The sequence below is a fragment of the Pungitius pungitius genome, chromosome 4 (assembly GCF_949316345.1).
Source record: "Pungitius pungitius chromosome 4, fPunPun2.1, whole genome shotgun sequence".
Taxonomy (NCBI): Eukaryota; Metazoa; Chordata; class Actinopteri; order Perciformes; family Gasterosteidae; genus Pungitius; species Pungitius pungitius.
The window spans coordinates 15,186,049-15,209,247 of record NC_084903.1 but is presented as its reverse complement, the minus strand read 5'-3'; the positions used below and the strand labels follow the sequence as shown (position 1 = coordinate 15,209,247).

The 23,199-nt window shown below is 43.5% G+C and overlaps 2 protein-coding genes across 4 annotated transcripts in view; both read left to right on the top strand.

Annotated features, from left to right (window-relative positions):
* Nucleotides 1-13,140, top strand: part of hipk3b (homeodomain interacting protein kinase 3b) — a 31,243-nt gene extending 18,103 nt beyond the window's left edge. The window contains exons 4-17 of one of the 2 annotated variants that reach the window (XM_037482522.2): nt 3,190-3,309; nt 3,490-3,576; nt 4,070-4,254; nt 4,341-4,500; nt 5,798-5,921; nt 6,010-6,131; nt 6,361-6,485; nt 6,769-6,936; nt 7,028-7,348; nt 7,447-7,587; nt 7,674-7,930; nt 8,287-8,338; nt 9,181-9,314; nt 9,708-13,140. In XM_037482522.2, coding sequence (XP_037338419.2) covers nt 3,190-3,309; nt 3,490-3,576; nt 4,070-4,254; nt 4,341-4,500; nt 5,798-5,921; nt 6,010-6,131; nt 6,361-6,485; nt 6,769-6,936; nt 7,028-7,348; nt 7,447-7,587; nt 7,674-7,930; nt 8,287-8,338; nt 9,181-9,314; nt 9,708-10,219 — 2,508 coding nt within the window. In that variant the 3' untranslated portion in view covers nt 10,220-13,140. The remainder of the gene's footprint in view (nt 1-3,189; nt 3,310-3,489; nt 3,577-4,069; nt 4,255-4,340; nt 4,501-5,797; nt 5,922-6,009; nt 6,132-6,360; nt 6,486-6,768; nt 6,937-7,027; nt 7,349-7,446; nt 7,588-7,673; nt 7,931-8,286; nt 8,339-9,180; nt 9,315-9,707) is intronic. The other variant, XM_037482531.2, reaches the window with a different exon arrangement.
* Nucleotides 13,141-15,401: 2,261 nt separating this feature from the next.
* The window catches only part of kiaa1549lb (KIAA1549-like b), a 41,271-nt gene continuing 33,473 nt past the window's right edge, over nt 15,402-23,199 (top strand). For both annotated transcript variants that reach the window (XM_037448293.2, XM_037448285.2), the window contains exon 1: nt 15,402-16,058. In XM_037448293.2, coding sequence (XP_037304190.2) covers nt 15,839-16,058 — 220 coding nt within the window. In that variant the 5' untranslated portion in view covers nt 15,402-15,838. The remainder of the gene's footprint in view (nt 16,059-23,199) is intronic.

The following is a 23,199-nucleotide window of genomic DNA, read 5'->3' as shown; positions in this document are numbered from 1 at the left end:
AAACCAATCACAGTGTAAATAACACTATGGGAGGATCATGAGAAAGGGTGTGAGTAATCTATAGAGACGAAGTTTGTCACATTAAATCTCAGCCGATTGGATCTTTCACCTCTCACACTAGTATTATTCATTGTTGTTTGCTGAATAAAATACATGCTGGGAAGGTTTAGCTGTGGGTGTTGACTGATTTTCTGCCCTGGCCCGTTTTTAGCCCAATGGGGTTGTATTGGATTCGGAGCACACGCTAAGGTGATCCCAGGGCTTTTAAGGAATACACTGAGTGAGCTTTGTTTTCACACCCCATAAAAGAAATACTCAGGCAGACCCCGCCCCGCGGTTTATTCACTTCTGGAGAAACCCCCCCCCCCCCAGAAAAATCCTACCGAATGAGCAAATATCCGATTAGCACAACTAATTCAGATATTCTTAAGTTCTTTCAAATAAATCATCATTCTTTATATTGTATGTTATTTCTGCAGAATGGGATCTCAACACAAAGTAACAGCTTCTGTCTCTCACTATAACCCCCCCCCCCCCCCTCCCCCAGCTCAGTAAAAGATAAAACGTGATGGCGAAGGAGTCTATCAAATGTCAGGTGCTCCCCAACCCCCCTTGTCCCATTTCCCCCCCCCATCCACTTTGATTAAAGTAGACGCAAAACAACACGCTCGAGAACAAGATCCACACCGCCACCGTCAAAATGTAGGAACTTTTTTCGAACCTTCTGTTCTCCTGTTCTTCTGCTGGCTGATTTCTGTTCTTTCTGTTGTAAATGTTAGTCTATGGTAATTATGCGGATGGGAAGTTATTCTTTTTAGTGCCGGGGCTTTACGATCTGTCCCGTGGTCCACTTTACTTCTGTCCAGTGACGTCACAACCTGTCACTGAAAGGCCTGCCACACTGACACTATGTCGGAATGCATCTCAAATCAATAATCAAGCAAAACAAGAGTTTGAAATTCATTTAAAAAGTGTCACAGACAAAAAATAAACGGAGCAGCTGACCGGCGCTCTGAGGCGTCATCCGGCATCCGGGGGAGGGGGGGGGGGGGAGACTGACTGAATTCCTGCGACCCCCTTCGTCCCTCTTTTCTTCTGCTTATCTTCCTGCAAGGGGTCTTGTTCCGTGCTACACAGCAAATTGTATTTATAAGTCTGGCTCCTCCTACTCCCTCCTGCTCCTTTAGCTCTCTCCTAGCCTTACCTCATCCTCCAGTCACACCCCCCGTTACTTCTCTATTACAGTACGAGACAGCTCACCTCGGTGTGGAAACGGTCTCAGTATGGGTGACTTTGTTTATCCCAGGGGCGCCATTTGCCATTTCTTTCCCTGTCTCTCTTGCTTTTATGGCCTTGTAAAAGTGTTCCAACCAGGGTGCTTGGTGCACACTTTGCGGAGGCTAGAATTATTTGCGCTTGCTTTTTGTCTTTTCTTTGGTGCTCGACCAACCTTACAACCTGGGGGATTTGTTAGAATAAAGACAGAGGCAGGGTCAGTGGAAGCGAACATAATTGGGTTTTGTGGGATTGTGAGGCGTCAACTCCCCAGAAGGAATTGTCTCTTTTGTGAGCTAGTCAAAGCTACTATATCCGAATGTGAAAAATGTGAAGGAGATTCATTTTACATTGGGTAGGTAGGTAGGATGGTGTGGGTAATAGAATCTACGACGAGACACTATTAAAGTAAGGGATATCATAGAAATGGATCTTTTTATGGTGTTCATTGTTATCTGAACTGCCATAAACTAAATGCTGCCTGTGCTTCCTGTCTGCTCTGCTGCAGGCCCAGGCTCGCTAGATAGTTGTAGCTTTGCACCAGTGATCTCACTGCTCTGTGAGATCTCTGCAGAGACACGCCTTTCACAGAAAATAAGGGTTTTCCCGTCAAAAGAATTTTCCCACCCACTCTGTGGTTTTTGTTAGAACTACAGCAACATCATGAACGTGATATGCATGTGTCTGTATATAATGTTCAGCTTAATAATAATACAACAATTACACATATATTGAATTAGGGGAATTTAGTCTGTACTTTCAGGGTGGAGTTTGCTGGAATAAACTTTGAGTAATCAACGGATGTCTTGAATAGTCGAAGCAAAATACAGAAAAATAGGAAAAGGAAAGACATCTGGGTTGATGTTAATCTGAATGTACATGGAGAATGGGGAATCCTAATGGGAGAAATGGACAGTGACACAATGTGTTTTACGATACTTTGGAAATCTGCTCGCTTATCTCAAGGCAACTGTGCCTTGAGATAAGCGAGCAGATCTCCACTATTCAAATATCTCCTTCGCAGAGGCGATTACATTCATCATGCAAGCTGTCACAATCTCAATGGATGTGTTTCTTGATAGGTCCCGCCCACACAAACAGACACGTTGCATCATTTGCACCTTAGCGACAGACTGGTATAAGCCTACTGCTCAAAGCATTGCATTAGCCAAGAGGAGCACCTTGAAGATCAACACATGAGAAGCTTCCAGCAAAAACATTTTGAGTCCATGGGATAGTTTAGAGATAGAGTCTTTAATTGAATGTGTCCAGTGTCCCCATGTGTGTGGCTCTTTTTTTTTTTTTTTTTGCTGGACTAGCGCTGAACCTCTAATGGTTGTTCTCCTTTCCACTTGGGTGTGATTGACGTCAGCCAGGCCGTTCCCTGGTGCTCACTCGTAAACCTGTGTGCCCCTTAGCGCCCTGCTGACGCGCCTCGTTGCCCAGCGAAGCATTTGGCGTTGACGCTGTAAGAACCGTGTCATCAAAGTTGACACGAAAAGGCTCAGAAACACAAGCTACGCGCGGTGCTCGGGGCTTACTTGGGTCCGGCCGCTAGGCGGAAATGCGTCATCTGCAAGGTCTCTACAGCTGTTGCCAGTTTGTGCACGTCTACACTCGCCAACTTAAGTGACTAGATGCAGTGTGATGTCACTGCACTGCCTTACATGCGGGCACTTATTAGTAGGTGAAAGACGCTGTTAGTGTTAAGTGCTCCGGTGACGTGTTGTTTTTCGGAGAGAGTGTGTGTGGGTGAAATGAATCGTTTAAAAAATACAATATACAATATTAAGGTGTTCAAAATAACTTTGTATTAGAGAAATGTTTAACTCTTCCTTTAAACCAATGAAAATGGCATTTTATTTTGTTATTTTTATATTCTTTTTTTTTTTTACTTCCATGTTTCTCCAACAGATACGCTACATTTCTCAGACGCAAGGTCTGCCAGGGGAACATCTTTTGAATTCGGGGACAAAGAAGATGCGGTTCTTTTGCAAAGAGTCCGACTCACCTTATGCAGCATGGAGACTAAAGGTGAGGAGCATTAACGGACCTTCAAAATGTGGCTTGATTTGCTTCAATGTTAAGCCCATAGTTAAAATCACGTTTAAACATGTTCAACATTTTCCCGGGAGCAAACCGTAAAGATACGGTCTTAGCAACGATGGCTCTTAATTAATGAGAATACCCACTAAACATTTTATTTTTCTGCAGTCAACAGATGAGCATGAGACGGAGACTGGAATGAAATCAAAGGAAGCCCGGAAGTACATCTTCAGCTGTTTGGACGACATAGCGCACGTATGTTTAGCTGCTCTGACCACAAAGGCACCTAACAGCACGTCAGAGAAAAGTCAACACCACATGTTTAGAGGATGTAGGCTACTGGGTCTTAACCAGAGGAACTACAGCCACAGAACAGAATACAAACATCTGATATTTGGGAAACAAAGAAGCATCTCAAAGCTTTACGTCATTTGAGTTAAATGATCAAAACCAAACTTGAAGCTTCAAGTTTCACTTTCTATAATTTTGTTAAAACTCACCACGGGTGGAAATTCCCCTGAAAACCATCAATTCTTTTTAGGTCTGTTTTCATGTAAGTCAGAGGAGATGTTGGAGAATACATGTTCATGACGAAATTATTCATCATTCTTCGGAAATTTATATGATAGCAAAACTTTTTTGATCAATCACAAACAAAGCTCTTTTTAATACCATATTTCCCATCTCTTCCAATAATTTACAAATAATTACGACCTGTTGCTTCATCAGTAGAATGTCTGTTTTCCAGGTGAACTTGGTGATGAATCTGGAAGGTTGCGACGTGTTGGTGGAGAAGGCGGACCGTCGAGAGTTTGTGGGCCTGCTGAAGAAGATGTTGTCGATCGATGCGGAGGAGAGGATCACCCCTGCAGAAGCTCTCAGCCACCCCTTCGTAACGATGCAACACCTGCTCGACTTTCCCCACAGTAACCAGTGAGTCCCCCGTTTCCTCTGAGCATTCCCACCATGTTGTCAGTTTGACCCTTCATAACTTAAAACTTCAACTCCTCTGCGTGTAGTGTGAAGTCATGTTTCCACATCATGGATGTTTGCTGGACTCGCCCCAGTGCATACGAGGCGGCCAACAGAAACAAAGGGCCTTTCATCCGAACTGTTACCACGACAGCTGCTGCCTCTGTCAACCACCCATTCAGCAAGATTACCGGTGTCCACTCTCAAGTAAGTCGTTAAAGACCATTATGTGTCCATTTCTGTGTGTGTGGTGGGGGATGTTGTCTTTACATTTTGAAATGACCCTATTTATGTACAAAACTGTCTTTCCTGAACTGGGGATTGAAGAAAATAGGACAATATCTGAATGATGGAATAATCCCAGATGGTATTGTTCGTGGACATGTGCTGTGTTGTTCTGTTCATCTGCTCCTGTGAAGAATGATCATGTAGACCATTTCCTCCCCTTTATTGCGTTTTCTGTGTTCCGACTCAACCATCTTATTGCGTCCTAGCAGTGCTGTCATGGCAACAAAATCACGTCATGTTTCTGAGGTCATGGCAACGGTGCAAATCAGTGTTGTTGCTGAGGAAAAAAAGGAGCTGACCCTTTTTTAGCATTGGATCTTGAAAATGCAAAACCAACCGTAGTCCATTCAAAAGCCTCTTTTCTGAGGATAGAAACGTGGAATATGTAGGGATGTAAGTAACATATTAGCGGGCTCTCTCTAATTGCTAGATTAAATCAAAACCTGTTGAAAGAATAACTTTCTTTGCATAATAAAACTGCTCAGCTATATTTCTTTCTATTTCCATGGAGCATAGTAATGGTCATATCTTTATTCTTTAGGAACATTTTAAGGGAAAATGTGGCGGCTTTTTTAGTTTAATCCTATGAAAGGCAGCTTTGTTTTTGCCATCATGTATATGGGGGTTGGGCTAGGTTCAGAAGCTGCGGCAGAACAATATAGGCCTAGTTCCCGTTATTCAATAAATGTAATTATAGCCAGACACAAGAGCAGTAATGAAGCTGAGGCATATGCTCGAGTTCTTTGTTTAGCCCTCAGGCTCGTCTCAAACAGTAAATTCCACATTTTCTGACGCCCTTTAAGTTATCCAACTTAAAAAAAGAATAAAACTTGTGAGCCAAGGAGAAATCTTTCAGTTTATTAGCATGTTCATATGTGCAATAGAATATAACAGATTACAAAATGTATGGCAAGATGAACCCATTAGGACCTATTAAATGATTTACCCTTGCCCGATGAAATCCTTAAAGCAGCGTATTAGTAAGAAAGTGGCCCTCGGATACTTCAAGTACATCACCAGAGGAAGACAGGGTCGTGTCTAAAGGGAACTGACTAACCCAACGATGTGTCAGTACAAAACCGGTCCCTGTGCTCCATCCGGCTGAAATACACACAACTCTTGACAGGGATGTTGCCATCTACTGGCTTTTGGATGCTATTGTTGATCATTGTTCTTCCTCAGAAAAGTCGTGTCATATCCCTTTTTTATTTTTTAGGGATTAGCCCCATCAGCCCAATCAGTGATGCACCCTGGTATACCACTGCAGACAGGAAGTGGACAGTTTGGATGCAGCGATTCATTTCCACAGGCACTCATTCTGTGTCCCCCAACCATTCAAGGTAGGTGTAAAGCCTTATTTCTTATTTTTTCTTAGTGCGGTAAAATATCTTTAAAAAACCAACTGTTTCCGCTCCATTTTCCCTGCAGGAATCCCCACAAACACAGCTAAACCAACAGGCTACTCTGTTCGAATGGAGGGATCTGTGCCTCTGGTCACTCAAGCACCTTCCATCCAGCCCATGCAACTCAGGCCTGGCGTCATCACACAGGTAATAAAGCTCAAAGATCATAGTATGAGATAGAGGCCAGCTTTGCCTATTTAGTAAGTAGTAGTAGTAGTAAATATATAACTCAAAGTCAATCGAATGACAAAGAAAACAAAACTAATGTACTTGGGTGAGGGTTGATGAAGTTGAAAGGTTGTCTTTGATGTCAAGAAGCATCACAGAGTGGAAAATTACGAGTACATTACGGCTTTGCTTCTCCGAACTTCAACAGGCCTGGTCCAGCCGTGCACAGCAGATCTTGGTGCCCACTTGGCAGCAGGTGACATCAGTGCCTCCACCACCAACCACGTTGGCAGCTGACTCCGTGGCCGGCTCACAAAGATTGGGTGACTGGGGGTAAGCCGTTTGTTTCTCGAGGTTACTGCACACAATCTTTTTGATATATCATCCCTGTCCATTTTTATATGTTCTGTATAGTTCCAATAAGGAGCTTTATTACTTTTACTTCCAAAATGCACCCTGTAGGGAGAGACTGTACTGCTCTGATACAGCACGCTCTCTTCCCTGAATAATAATGACCGATGAGTCATGCTTGTCCCTTGGGACTAGTGACTATTTTGTAAGTAATGGTGCTAAAGATATTTGGCTCAATTTTCAATGTTCTGTTTCCTTAATGCAGGAAAGTGCGTCCCCATGGTAACCATTACAGCTCCATGATTGCTCACTCTCAGCCATTCTTAACCAACCAAATGGCCATGTCCACCCACCAGCCAATCAACATAGGCATTGCACATGTGGTGTGGCCACAGCCAGCTGCCAACAAGAGAGCCAAGCCTTGTGTGAACAGGTATGCCAGTTTTGCTGTTTGCCACGAGAATGCACAGACTTCCACTAAAGGGGGCTCCCCCATTCTGACAGTGGCTTGTTTACTTCAATAGGGGCAGCAACTTCTCCCAAAACACAAGCGTCCAAAATATAGCATGCCAGTCCCCAAAGATGGCCGATACAGCAAAGAATGTGCAGCAGGTGGAAGCCAGATTCCCAGAGGAAGGGCATTCTGCTGGAGAGGGGCCAGGAACACAGCAGGTGGAGGAGGAGGATGAGAACTGCTGTAAAGTGGAGCCGGACTGTGAGGAGCTGTCAGTTTCTCAGGAGCAGCGGCAGGCGATGGTGATCTCTGACTTAGCTAGCCCGACTGTTAGTGTCATCAGCATCAGCAGCGACGAAGAGGAGAGCGCTCAAAGACACTCAATGGGGGAGTGAGTGCTGTCCACCCAGTTTCCGCTAACAATATATGTATATTTTTCCCCCCCAAGAACTGTCGTGTCTTATTTTGTCCGACCGTCTCTGCACACAGGTGTAAGGGCAGTGCGGCTTGTGAGGCGTGTCAGAGCACAGTCAGTATGGAGCGAGTCTGCTCCCTCAGCAGTCCGGACAGCACGCTCAGCACCAGCTCTTCGGCCCAGTCCAGCACCTCACCCTGCAAACACCCCAACAGGTACGCGCCACCACGCAACCGAATCCAACGCGGCTCGTACAGACGTTTTTATCGTAACCCTCGCTCCTCACTCGTCCCTCTTGCAGTATGTCGGACGACGAACAGGAGAGCGGTTGCGACACGGTGGACAGCTCGCCCGCCTCCAACGCCTCTGGCCATAGCAACAGCCCCTTCGCACAGCAGCGCTTTATCGCCGACGGCAACCACAACCGCGAGCCGCGCGTCGCGTGCGTCGCCCCGGAGACCGAGCCCAGCAGGCCGGCGGTTCGCACCGTGTTGGTGCCTCCAATGAGAGTGCAGAACAACAACTACCCTGCTGTTAGCGAAGCATACGGCCACTCAGGTAAAACTGGACAAATGATGCATCAACACAAATGCATTGAGTATGTTACGTTTTAAAGTCCGAACCGGGAGTGGACCGGAAAATTATTATATTAGGTGTCAAGAAGGCAGTGTGAAAGTTGTGCTGTGTTGTGCCTAGTCGGTGAAAGTGAGCTGTGTATTAAACCCAGTTTATCTCTAAACCTAAACGGCTATATGAACACAGCCGGTGACAGGACACTATTTATTCTGCACACTCAGCTGCTTTGTGGCTGCAGTACACTCTGATGGTGTTATCCACTCAGAGGACTAGCAAGTGCATGAGTAGGTCATGCTAGCTGAAAGATCCAGTCACCACTGCTGCTGTCTACTCCACAGGTCACATGGCCTGGGATTACGCTGTCTTTGTAGACCACAGAGGTTCTCACAGGTGATTATAGGTGACCTGCCCTGAAGTATCGGCTCTGAACTGTGGAGTGGATATTTGTTTGCCGTCATTACTCCTCACTCTGGCTCCAGACTGACTCTGAGTGACCCTGTACCTGTGTGGACTTTTTTTAAAGCTACATAAGACATGCGTAATTGCCCCATAAGGTGTAAATTCTTGAAATAAAATTTTAGAAAACAAGCAGAGAACATGAGCAAATCTGGTTGTCATGTACAAATAAATGCTTGATAAATGTTTCTTTCTGGAGTTACGCATGCTGTACGCTTTATTAACAGCTGTGGCCTCGGCAGCAACCAAGTGCTTTTAAAAGCTACCTCTTTGTGGGTATTTTAAAATGGGGGCTGCAACTGTAAATCCTCAGATAAAATGATGCAGTCATATTGCCTTTCATGTCAAAGGATCCCCAAACTATTGCAACCAAAGCCCCCACGTCTTAAAAGGGCACGGTTTGCTATTCTAGTGCTACCAAGTGTATTTATAGCTGATGATCTGACCCCACTTTAAGCTCTATGAGCAAGCTTAGTTAGCAACTCCTCCCAGATCCCCCCCAAACATAGCTATTTATAATCTCCTAGCTCATATTAAGAAGACACATGTCGCTGTGTTTAAAGGTTTGGACCTGATCAAACGGCTGAACTCGGTGATAAGCTGCAAATGTTGCCATTTCTGTAGTTGGATCCAGTCCCCGGTTGCTTTCTTTGTCCTTTGTCTTTCACGTTGTGATGCTGATAGTGGGTCCCCAAATTGCCTGCATTAACATGTCATCTCCATCTCTCCGTTTCGCCGTCCCTTTCTCTTTATGTGATCTCCCACCTGGTTTATAGAGTCTACATGCCTGTCCAAAAGGTGGGGCCTTCCTGGGCGACATCATCACCAGTCAACTCCCCTCCTCAACAGGCCGCAGAAGCTGCCCCCTGCATTCCAGCCCCAGCAACAGCAGCCTATAGGCTTTGGGCAGGTGAGCGCCTGCAGCCACAAGCACGTATCGCTCAATCCCATGTTCACACGAGGAAGTCAACATGCACAACTCTTTCATGTGTGACGGGGTTGTTGTTCTCCAGAGAGACATTGAAACATCAACTAAAAGCATTTGTATGGCAAAAGAATCGTCGCCAGATTGCATAATATATTTCAACCTCTGTTTTATCTTTGGCAGCGGTTGTGCTTTGCTAACATAATGCATTGCCAGTAAGATTAAGACAGAGTGGTATCACACAGAGTAAGATGAGATGAATGCCAGGATTGTTCATGGCACAGCCTTGATGCGTAAAAAGGTGGAAACAAGCTCATGAATGACAGGCTGTGTCAATATAGACAGACTCTTTATAGCCCGGCGCTCTCTCTCTCCTAGGTGCAGCATTTTGGATCCTGCCACCAGGAATGGAACGGCAACTTTGCCCACCGGAGACCACAGGCCTATATTCCTCCTACAATGCATGGGCACACATTCACCCTGTCCCACAGCAGCCCAAACCACACCACGGGCCCCCACCCCCACCCCCACCTTGGGGGCCACCCGCACACGCAGCCCACCTTACTCTCCTACCCCCCGCCTGGCCCTCTGGTCACGGCCGCGCCCGTGGCCCACCTCCTGGCTTCCCCCGTAGCCTCCCGCCCCGTCCTCCAGCCCACCTACAGCATCTCCCACCCGGCAGGCATCGTGCACCAGGTCACAGTGGGCCTCAACCACCGACTGCTGCCCTCCCCCACCTTGCACCCGCAGGGACCATTCAAGCCCCTCTTTCCTTCCTACATTGCCTCCCCCGCCTACGCCAGTTTCCCCCTCAGCCCCACCAAAATAAACCAGTACCCTTACATCTGAGCATGGCTGCCCAGGTTCCCTTTACACCACCCGAGGGCTGAGTGAGCAGGGCGAAATCCATCTTAGACCACATGGTTCTCATTTCCAAAACCATGGCACAACCACAGAGAAAGCAAGCTATTTTTTGAATCATGTAGACTTGTGTGTAATTGAACTTCAAGCTTTAAAAAAAAAAAAAGAAGAAGAAGAAGAAGAAGAAAAAAAAAAGAGTACCAATGGTGGAGATGATTTTGGCAAACATTTAGAAGGAAATAGTGTATGAATGATCGGATGAATGAGTAGTTAAACTCACACTTAATGTGTATTTTGCACATTTGATATATATCTTTGCATTGGATCTTCTACGAATACTCCTCAAACAGGTAAAATAATTGGGGTGGTGTTGAATAGTTAGACTTTGCACCCCTGATCCCAGCTATTTTTCTATATTGCCTTCTTACGTGTGCAAGACACATCCATATTTGTAAAGCCATCCCAGTCTCTAGCTCTAGATTGACCGATTCACAAGTTGTCCAGTGTATGTTGTACTGCGTTTGAAGTATTTGTACCTTTCTCGGTGTCTTTCGGTGTTCGCAATGTCAAGTCAAATAACCCGTTTGTATAGGGTTGTTCCTCACGCTGCATGTGGTCTTGCATGAGCAAAAATGTAAACGGAAAGATGCATAGACGTTGCTCTTATTGTTTGTGTCACAAGACTCGCTGCATTGTATAACTGTCCCCAGCCATAGTGCCTTACATATTTGAGGTTGTTAATGTTACTACTTATATATGACTATATACATGAATATTAATGTACTGGACTGCAGCACTTGAAATTCCATTCAGATGCATCCTATGTGTGAGTGTATATATATATATGCACTCGTGTATATGTCCATGCATAGCCCGCATGGATGTGAAGCATCGCGCATAGCGGTGCTTACCTTTTTGGAGTCGGTGTATATTTCAGTGTGTAGTGAGTTACTTCTCTGTTCTTTCTACAAGAACAGCATGCTTTGCCGTTGCGAATACTTACCGTTTCATTAAAAACGTTTTTTTTGTTCCCCTTCATGTCCCTTTTCCCGAATGAACTAGTGTACTAAGTGCAAGTACTGAGTATTGCTTAATATTTGCTAATCACTTTCTATTTAGTGAAACTATTATTACAAACAGTATTTGTACTGTTTAATGAAACTGCAATACAATCGAAATAGTCGTTGATTTTGTTTTTGTCTTCGTACTTTTCTTTTTTTGAGTGTTTTCACTTTGTTTCTTAGATGTGGTGGGCATGGCTTTGATTAGGTGAGGGAGAAAAAAATGCAAATTAATTCACAGTATGGAATTTTCTAAGCCTGAGCAAACCATGCAGTATTCGATATACTCACATATATGGATATATAATATAGAGCTAGTCTATTTAGTACAGATGTTTGATAAGGTGTGAGTTAATTGTGTGCAATTCTCTCATTTATGCATGTGTGACAAAGTTAACTTTTCCCCTTTACATTATACCATTTGTCAAAGGCTTAAGGCTTATCAGTGTCGACTGCTAATTTTATACATTCCGTCAGGGAGGATATATACATATATGGTAGCACCAGTCTATATATAGATATATAGATATCTATGTATAGATATCTATATATATGCATATGTGTAGATATGCCGTGCGTGCATTTTATCTGTTCATTTTACTAGTTAAGCGTGTATTTTTTGTCTTTTATTTTCAAATGAAGTTGCTTGTGCAGCACCAAAGACTGTAATTCATTTCCTGAGCAAGGTAGCTATTCAGTTTGCATAGACCTCAGTTATAATGTAGTATTAGAATGGGGTTGAATTAAAACAAACAAAAAAAATAGTATTTAAACAAAACAAAAAAAACTGCAATGGTTTTGTCTAGCTTATTGGGCAATTAATAAGTCGTATCATTTCTTTCTTGAATGTATCATAGATAAGCTGCTACATGATGATTGCCACTTCGATAGCTGTGAAATTAGGTGATTTCTCTGAGTTTAAACCTAGTGTTGCTTTTTTTGTATAGGTCCCTAATTATCTGAAATAGAAGTGGTTTTGATTTTTGTGTTTTGCGTTCATATTTGGAGTGTCATTGTAACTACTGTACTGCTGATGATGAACATTAGTTGCATTTGTTGTTTTCTCGGGGTGTGTGTGTGTGTGTGTGTGTGTTTTGCATCAGTATTTTATCCTTATTAACCTTTTGGGCTCATCACTGCTTATATATAATGTATCGATGTAACTTAATTTTTTGTATGTTTTCATAATGATGTTTTGTACACATCTGAAGCTGTAGCTTGCAGGATTGATTTCACGTTTTCATTGCACGTAGATACAGTATAATACCAGTAATCTCTTCTGTGTCACAAGAGCACTGTGAGATGCCAGAAAAAAAACAAACACCTAAACATAACGTTCCTTTAGTAGCTTTTGTTATGTTTCCACCAGTTACACACAAACACACTCGCCACTAAGCACTCACACATGTGGGATTAAGTTTGGGGCAATTAGACTATTTGTCCAAAAAACAAATTAGCCCAATGTTTCTGTTCCAAAATAATGTTTTAAAACTTGTTTTTGCCGTTGAATTGATTTAAACAAATCTTTAATGCAACCGTTCTAACTGTTCAATGTTGTATCTGGCGAGAATATCAGCCTGTTTGTTCTTCTAAACAGCCGTGTGCTTGGATCGCTCTCCCCTTTACGAGTGTCTCACATCGAAATGATGTTTTATCAACGCAGAACTGTGGTTATTGTTATGTGTTCCTTAATGAAATTGAGACAGTGTGAGCAGCACTGCGTATGTGCCTTGAGCTTCAGAAAGTGAGAATTCAAGATGGTGAATCCTCCCCTCGTATTTGATGAGAAAGGCATAGAATCCACTAAGAGGCCGTTAGCATAGAGATTGGGCGGCCTTTTAACGGTCACAGTACCTGGAATACAAAAAAAAAAAAAACACAAAATAGAACTTCATCACATCGTCACTCCAGGGACCTGAAGTCCTCTGGTCAGCTTGTCGTAGATGCTGGTGGTGCTCCTCTTGTTTCAGATAGCCGCCACCTAGGCCCCTGTGACACACACACACACAAACCCACTTTGAAAGATGTGACACTCAACCATCTAAACAGTAGATGCGGCCATTGCACCACCAAGTGTTCTTAGATAATCTCCACGCTTTACATTACCTTGCATGTTCACTTTTTCGGCCTGGGAGCTCTGCTCAGAGGAGCTTTTTCCATCGTGCATAGTGAAAAGGTAGAGTGCGAGTAACCAGAGCACAGGTGACGACACTGGCTTTATAAAAAAAAACAAAAAACACCAGTCTGGTTTGGATGTTTATTCGTTGTTCTGGATGGAAACCGCTGTGTTAAGGAGATTGTTGTGTTTTTCTCTGCAAAGTCAGTCAAGAGTTCAAGACTCCACGTGCAAACACTTGCGTTGATATGGTTGTATGTATTTTGATACCTGTACGCTTTACTGATCATACTCGAGCGTCACTTTGGGAAAGAAAGCTCATGACAACAAGGCATGACCTTGGCAGATTAGTGCTCGGTATAGTTCCCCAATAATAAGCATGTGAAGTGTAATTTGTGTTTTGATTCCTCCAAAGGTATTCACCAGCAATGCGCCTGCATAAACTCTCCCATACTTGTTAGGGAACGAATGGATGCAAGAGTAGAGACATCTTAAAACCGTTTTCATTTGCCACACCAATTGACACCTTGGGTTTATGGATAAATGCTTCTTTTTTTTTGGATTCATTCAACATTTAACAGATAAAAGTTGTTTGTAAAATTACAGTGAAAGTGATAACTTTGATATCCGAAAACAAATCCTCTGCTGCGGTATTATCCTTTATAGAGATGTTAATTCAGGGTCTGTATTAGTACTACTGTGTTACTCTGATTTGATTTGATGAGGTTTGATTTACTCGAGCGCTTATTTTTCTGGTAATCTGTCAATTTTAGAGTTAATTCCCACTGCAAGGTTTGGAATCATCCGTTTAGATTGCTCATCAAATAGAAATCTGTTACTGTTTTAATACCTGTATACTTTTGTGGCTTTGTTTTTTTCATTTTTCTTTCATTTTGCTCTTTTACTTTTGTGCTACACTAGTTTGCCATGTAGCAATTGCACTGTGCAATATTTACAGTATGAGGACTGGGAAAACTAACTATGGATGTGATGTCTCTTTACAGTTTGCGATAGTGTTTCCTCTAGTTCTCAGTGATTTAGGTGTGACCAAGCCTTCTCTACTTTGTCACATTAAGCGGGTTTTCCAGGTGACTCTTTTGGTGAGTGTCAAAATAAGACTTTATTGTGTATTATTGTTGAGATTCACTTTGAATTAAAAAAATCTATCGATGCAGCTCTTTTTGACTTGGTCTGTTTTTACCTCTCTTAATTGTATGTGTTTTTCCAGTATTGAACACATCGAACAAATTGAAATGATCATATTACAACTTTTCCACCACATTCCTGAACAGTGCCTGTTGCCAACGTTTGGCACATGACACTTTCAAATGATTTTTTTATTTTAACATGATTTAATTATTTTCTGTTAGAATTGTTTGGGGTCTATTTATTAATCCCTTCGTCCATAAAGTCACCGAAAATGCCAAAGAAATTAAACAGATTAAATAATGGATTGATTTTCTCCGTATTTCTGCTTCACATAAAAATAAATCACATGTCATGTCACAATTTTGTTTTCAACTGTGAAAAATAACAAATGAAGAAAATACCTAAAGCCCCCGTTATTATAATGATAGCATCTTATCAAAAGATGGAATACGTAATGTAATGTATTAAAAATATATATTCATAACCCACATAAAAAGTAAATATTAATATATTGTTTTGGGGGAATACTTTTCAAATGGGGTATGTCTTGTTTTCTACCTTTTAAATATCTGATCCCACACTTAAGTGCTGTTTCTGAGTCAGTGCTGCCATCTGGTGGCGGTAAAGGAGGATGGCGCCAACAGGCGGTCTCTGCCACAGCAGGCCTGCCACATAGCATGTATACAAGTGAAGCACAGGACACACCAGAGGCCTCCGTGGAGCTAAATACAACGTGAAGGTTGCCCTCGTGAGCACAGGGCCTAACTCGCCATGTGCCTGAAACTAGTTTTAAAACAATTAAAAGTATCCTGCACCGCATGCAGCCCTTATGCATCCCCCCCAGCAGAGGTCGTCCTACGGGCTGCTCGGCTCTACTTTGTCCAGATTATTAACAGCAGAGAGGCTAATTCGCTCAGTTTGAATCAAATACCCAGCAGCAGCGTCCATATCCTTAAGTCTGTCGCTAAACTCCCCTCCACGCCATTCGAGTTATCGTGAGAAGATCCGCGCGAGGCAGCCGCTGACTGTCAGACCCTGGGCAGCGCAGCGTGTGCGCGCCTCCCTGCGCCACTCGGGGACGACGGCCGGAGCGAGCGGAGCGGAGCAGGAGCGATAGGGCGGATTTAAAAAAAAAAAAAAAAAAAAAAAAACCTTCAGCGCGGCTTCCCGGACCCCCACCCTCCCCTATTACCTCCGCCCCCTTCCCATCAGCTCTGGACCACGACCGGACCGCGGGACCGCCGTGTCCTCCCCGTGGACGCGCAGAGGGTTGATCCGATGCATTATTTACGACCGAAACTTCAGCAACTTACCCTCCGGATATGGCTCCCGGTTTGAAGGGCGGCCGAGCGGCTCACCCCGAAGTGGTCGGAGCCGAACGAGCGGACCCCGGCGGGACCTCTCCGCGGAGGAAGGATGCCGGAGGAGAGGTGACGCGCTCGAGGACCAGGTGGCGACCCGGAGCCGCGGGGATGCTCGCCGACTGTCTGCTGTCCGTGGGGATGCTTTCACTTCTCGTCCGGTGCGCCGTGTCCGCAGAGGGTAAGCCCCGCCGGGGTGTCTGCTGCGACGAAACACGCGCCGTTGTGTTGCACTAGTCTCTGTCACAACCACGTTTCGAGTGATGAGTTGGGAACATATTGAGGGGACACACACACACACACACACATTTTTTGTATTTGTAATCCGCACATCAATGCGCTGCAGGATGGGTTGAATCACGTGCAGGCTTAATGGATGCCTCAATGGCTTGCTTCGTTTTTTAGGAAAGAATGAAAACGTGCTCCTCTGTGCATCTTTCTGCCCTTTGCGTCTGCGGTGACATGCGGAGGGCTGATTGTTGCACTGGAATTGGCGCAGTCGGGGAGAAGGTCCAAAGGGCTGTTACTCAGCATCCATTCCCTTAACCGGCTGAATGGTCTTCTGTGTGACAGAGATGGTGTTGATGCCGGACTGGCCAGAGGTTGCTCGTGTGTGTGTGTGTGATGTAACTCTACCTACTAATCTCTGCACGCCGGTCCCCTCTTTTGTCTCTGTGATCACACTGCACTGCATGTACCTCGACCCCTGTGATTAAGAGCTGTTTCCACCTCAACTTTGTCTCTCATGCAAACTTCACTTCTGCAATTGTTCTGCAGTGGAAATCGAATTTGAATCTCTGCATTTTCCAGAGAGAGCGTTGTTATTCTGTGTTGTACGAGGCATTTTTATTCTGGGAATGTAATTCAGGCACAGGGCAGGCAGTGTTTCAGAGCATCTGGGTCAGCACTAATGACACAAATACACACACACACACACACCCTGGAGCCCGCTGGAGGTCCGTGTGTCTCGGGCTGTGTGAGAGGCAGCTGGGGTAAGATTGGCCGACATGGCCGCCCTTCAACCACCAATGCTTGGGAAAAAAGGCTCCACTGCAGAAGACAATTAGCACCGTGCCCGTGCACTGCGTTGGCCTATTGTTCTGCCCATGTGACCATTTAAACCACATCAGTGTGGGCGCCTTTAAAGCACTCTGGCCTTGGAAACAAAACAAGTGTGTGTGTGTGTGTGTGTGTGTGTGTGTGTGTGTCTCACAGTGTGCCCTCCCTCCAGTCGGCCCACATGTAGTGGCTGAAGTCTCACCTCTGCTGATGCACTGCTACAGTAGCAGCGTCTCCCTCCTCCCTCCCTCCTCCCTCTCCTCCCAGTCAGCACTTCCATTCTTAAACACATGAGCCCAGCAGCGACGGCAGCAGCACCACCTGGGCTATACATTACACATTTGACGAGAGAGGCACATTGGTACTTTTAGTATTGGTATACACGAGACACAGAAAACTGCGCTTATGTTGGCCTTTGTGGAGGTATGCTGAGAGTGGACATTGTACTTGGTGGCCGTTTGATCTGAATTTGTTTGCATTAGTCTGTTTTCAACCATGGAGTATGTACTCTTAGCTCCAAAAAAAAAAGGATCCTGGCTTTTCTTACAATCGCAAATCTTTCTTGTATCTGGTATGGTGGCAGTTCTTGAGGCTACTCATTCTTTTTTTAATTTAATTTAATTCTATTTATAGTTCAGTAACGATTTGAATATAATTTCTAATCTTTGGGCTGTGCCAAACATCCTCTTTTCATGGTTCCCTAGGGATCTTTAATGGTATACTTTTTTCAGTGGATTAAGTATGCACCCATTCTCATGCACTGGATTGGTGTGGCTGCAGGTGCTGACCTTATTAAGTGGATCAGGTATTGATTAAAATGTGAGTGATTCATCCATGGCGGTGAGCTTTTACTGTCACATTTACCTTTGGCCTCATATTCCTAACACAGAAAGAGTCCAAGGATTGCTATGCCGTATAAGATACACATATTTCTACACTGTTTGATTGGTACTCGGGGGATAAGAATACATATAATGAACACCATGAGGCCTTTTTCTAGCATTGACCACACATCAATGAATGCCTTTTCCATTTCAAGCTGTGCTGTTAATGTCTATTAGACTTCATGATGGCTTCAGAATTAACAACATTACCACAATAAATCAGAAACGACAAATAATACATAACAAAGTGGCAGTTTACGCTACTCCACCATGTCTCTTCACCATGTTATTAAAATACTACTTTCAGGCTTTGACTTTTAATCTACTAAATTCTACTACTGACCTCAAAAATCCGGTATTATTCGAGCTACACAGCTGTCAGTCTGTTTGTGTGTGCACAAAGTTTTAGTAAATGAAGAAAAAAAAACAGTCACTGGGAGCTGCTAATATCCTGACTCACAGCTTCCTCCCCTTAATGTGTGAAGCCAGTATAACATGTGGTTACCAAGGGAACGCCAATTTTTGTCCAACAAAAACCATTTCCCGCCATTAAACCCTTCAAGGCCAGTCGAGTGGACGGCATCGCAGGGGTGCAGTGTGTGAGCTGAGGCTCTCTCATGCAGTTGGATTAATCTTCAACGCACTTGCAGGATTTCTTGTCTTGTTCACGGCTTTCTTATTAACAGAGAGTTGTGCGTTAAGCTCGGCGGCGGCATATGGACAACGCAGAAGAACGGTCCGAGCAAGGCCACCTTTGTTCCTTCCTCGACCAAAACGTCTCTCCTCTGACGTCAGCGCGGTTCAATCGACCACAGCCCGTCCATTGCTTACGAGCGCTGACAGCTCGGTTTCGTCGAGGGTTAACCTCGCGGACCTCTCGCTGCGCGAGACACAATCCCTGAGCTGTTGCCAGTCATCGCTTTCTGCTGAAAAAATCCATTGAAAAGAGAAATGGCCGTTTTTCCCGTATTCGCGATGCAGTCTGGGGCTTTTCACCACACGGTGCCTGTTAACAAGTGACGGAGGGAGCTGCACAATACAAAACATGCTCTGAGATTCACCGTAGTTTCTTGTTTTGTGCGCTTCAGCCCAGATGAACCTTTTTTGAAAGGCAGTTGGGGTTAGTTCTGGGTTTTCAGAAGCAAACGGAGACCCGCATCTCCCTGTTCGTATTCGTGGTTCCACCTCATCGCAGGGATTTGATGGACAGCAGTGCATTCTGTCGCCAGATGTATGGGCATGTGTGTGCTGTGTGTGTGTGACACGGTCAAGATAGATGGCGTCTCCTCCGGTGAAATGTCAGTTCAGTCTTTCATTTGATTCGAATTTTGTTGTAATGAAAAAAAACCCGATTAAGATAAAAGTACATTTTCTAAATAAAATTGTTTATTCTCACCGTGTTATCGTCCATTTGTTTCGATTAGTATTTCATGCCGACGTTTTGACTGGGAGGCCGTGTGAGTTCGGTCCAACATTATACGTATTCTGTGTCTATAGTATGTGTTAGTATCGGCGGAGGAAAATAACATGAATTGTTATCTATTCCTACTGTCATTATCTCACAGGGCTCTTCTGTTTCTTTTCCCATCTCAAGGTTTGCAGTCCTTCCTCCTTCACTGCTGCAAACAAAGCAGGAAGCTCTAAGAAAACACATAGACGTGATGAAAGGACAGCACTGAACTTTACAAGCGATAAAGCTTGGCAGATGGTCCAAGACACTAATTAGAAGCCAGTTTGGCAATCGGGAAATACTGTGTGTGTGTGTTTCCCTCCTGTATCTGTCCGTACCTTTGTGCTTCTCCGTTTCTTTTCTCTCTTTTTCTTTGTGTTTTGGCTGTTTGGTGCAGGTTGATGGCAGACAAAGACTTGGCTCCGCTGCTGCTTGCAAAGGGACAGCAGGCGATTTATGGGCACACACTGCATAATACACCGCACCGCTCCTCGAAAGGCCGCCGTTCATCACGCAGCAGCATACATGTACCACGACAGGGGACGGCGTTAAAGGCCCCGGTTCTCTGGGGAATTCAGGAATCTACCATACGAATCATTCAGAATCAATACATCACCTTTTTGCACCTAATTCATCTCTCAAAAGGCAGTAATTATCAAAAATTATATTATTAACATCAATCTGTTTGAACGTGTGAATCCACCTAAATATGCCTTTATCAAAATGCCAACCTGACAAATGATTTATTAAAGATTTACTAAATCTGATTTTAGAAAAGGCATACAACAAAGAACAAAATTAGTCTTATTACTTGTGTCGAGCAATCAGGAATTTGGTAATATTGGACCAGGATATTGATCAAGTATTTAGAGGTTCTCTACAGGTGTTTTCAGTCATCAGTCATGCTGGTGGTATTTCTGCTCAGGATTTTATGTAGTCACATGTAGACTGGATGTAGCATGAAGGACGATAAAGGGGTTGTGCTCAAACAGCGGTTTGTAGCACATATAAAAGCTCCTTAGCCTTTTATTTAAAGTGTAATTTACAGGACATGGCAGCGTATGTGTTCAGGGCCTCGATTGTTGTGTTTTTTGTCATGTTTAATCAAGCAACATTCTCTGTAGCTTTCAGTGATTTCATGGGAAAAGGGAAAGATGTGGATGTTAAAAATTGATGAACATTTTCATGAAAAGTGGATGAGGCAGGGTGAGAGCAGGAATTAGGCCTTTTGTATGCGTAAATAAGCAACATGATCTTATTTACAAACCGGTCATCAACTACATTTAACGGTATCACTAACAATGCATCGGCGATGGTGGTGCATGGAGTAGTGTGATGCGCTGGGAGCTTCAAGGTTGGTGGTACGTATCCCGGCTGCTCCAAGTGTCCCTGAGCAAGACCCCTAACCCCTAATTGCTCCTCAGGCAAAATGTAACGCATGGGTTATAATGCAATGAAAGTTGCTTTGGATAAAAGCGTCAGCTAAATGACATGTAATGTAATGCATCGTGTTTGGCTTTTGGTGACTATTGTAATGGTCACTGGAACGTGCAGGCCGCTCCGCAGGCCGCTCCGCAGGCTTTGCTTTTTCACACGGATGCCTCTGTGGACTGTGGCATTTCAGATAATCCCTTTGAACCTCTGTAGGATGGAATTTGACATCACTGACACTCACACAACCAATATAAATACAAATGGCTGTCTACTAATAATTGTAACATTAGCCGACAAGTCGTTAGCCCCTCATCTTTCTCCACTAAATAACGTACACTACCTTTTGGGGATGAGGAAGTTGTGTACTGTTACTGTGTTTGCAGCTCTTTGAGCAGGGTTTTCTTAAGTGGAGCATTCTATAGTCCTTTTAACCTTGTAAAACAAGAAAAATATTGTTAAAAATCAGGTTAGACAGTCAGCGTTTGTACGTCTTTCACTGGAGCGCCTCTTTCACAACACATGTGGTCATCCGAGTTGATAGGAAATACCCATGAATGGTACATTGTTTATCTGTGACCCCCTTTTCAGCGTGAGAATTCACGACCACAACATGAGCATTTTCTTATATTGTCATGTAGATTTGAGTTGACCCCCCCCCCCCGTTTTAATTGGCTCTAATTGGATTGTACAGAAACTCTGGCATGAATTGACTCATTTATCGACAATAGAATTGCACAACAAGGTTATGTTTGTGTAAAATGTGGAACATTTTTTTCTGCTGATCTAAATCACAACCAGCCTCTTTATCATAAGCCCCCCGAGGGGCCGAGAACATCGGTCCTGCAAGGACCTATTGTAATTTGTAAGGACTATTATTATTCAGATGATTATTTTCATGCAGTGGGACGGGTGCATCTTTGGGGCCTTTACCATGCCAGAAAACTCATTTGAGTTGAAATGCAATTCCGTGCCAGCTAATTATACCCAGAATGTATTCCTAAAAACCAACAACATCAGCCGTAGGTACCACTGACTGTTGAAGTGGCCGCATGCAGTGTCCCCCCAGCCACTGGCACAGAGAGGTAGTTTGTCCCATATCACGTCTCTCAAACCATCAGTCTATAGAGAAGCTTGTGATTTTAAATCCCAGTGACATCACAGATTCTGGGACTCGCTCTGTGATTTTTAGCTTTCGTGAAGCAAGTTTAGAACCTGGAGGCAAAGATGACAGCGTCAGTGAAGCATCGAGAGCACTGGGAAGCATTAAAGGAAATGATCAACAGTTTGAGAAGCAGGGTCTCAGAATCTTATTAATCAGTAATCAAGCTGTCTTAGGAATTTGAAGATGTTCTAAAGTAATGACAGGATTGAAGTGCTAAACATTCTCCTAGCAGCTATAGGGAGGCGTAGAAGGTTAAATTGCAAGATGACAGAGTATCCAATTAAATGTAATGTAAGGAAAGAGGACAAAGTTTGTAGTTAATGGTTGCTAGAAACAGGCAGTCACAAATTAGTGAAAGTTGTGATATTTTAAACTGTTCAAGGTGCTTTTTTATTGTGTGCTATTAAAGATTAATCATACGAGATTAAAAATGGACAATGAATATATTGATACAAGAAGACAAAATAAAAAAATGAGAGTGAGAGAAGAGGGAAAATAATTAATTCTTTTTTAGTCATTTCCATTTGCTATGTCAGTTTCCATCACAGAAGCACTTAATGAATCTTACCTTTTAATACATACACCTTAATTCATGACTCATCAGAAAAATGTCCACATTTTGTTCTGTCCTATTGCTCAATCTGAAATAATTGTGCTGCTTGAGCAGGCTTCCTTGCCTCTCTGGGTAAAACATGCCTTCAAGGGAGGCTCCCATGGGGGCGTCCATCCTCTTAATAGTATCTCTCTGACGGCCATTAACGTTGTCTGGAATAAATTTGCAGCACTGCAGTCAGCTGTAGTGAGTGGATATTTAATCTAAATGAAATCTAAATGAGGTAATCATATTTCATTTTGATATTTCCTCCAATGAAAATCTGAATTGGAAGACATTCCCATAGCAGATGGTATCATCTGAACTCTGATTTTTTCAACTTGGTTATTTAATTATTTAATAATATTTATTTAATACATCATTACTTGCATCCAGTAGAATCAGTAAGTATTCTGAAGTAGACCCTTTTTTTCGTATTAATGCAAATCTGTCCCGTATTATCGGTGAAAGTCTTTCAGAGCTGCATTTTCTGATGAAATAAGGAAAAAAAAACATGAAATAATAAACTGAATTCATTATAGATACAGTTGTGGTCAAAAGTTTACATACACTTGTAAAGAACATAATTTCATGGCTCTTTTAAATTTCCCGTTATTTCTTCTGATTTTTCTCTGATTGGAACAGATACTTCTTTGACACAAAGAACATTCATGAAGTTTGGTTCTTTTATGATTTTATTATGGGTTAACAGAAAAAGTGACAACATCTGTACTTTGAGCC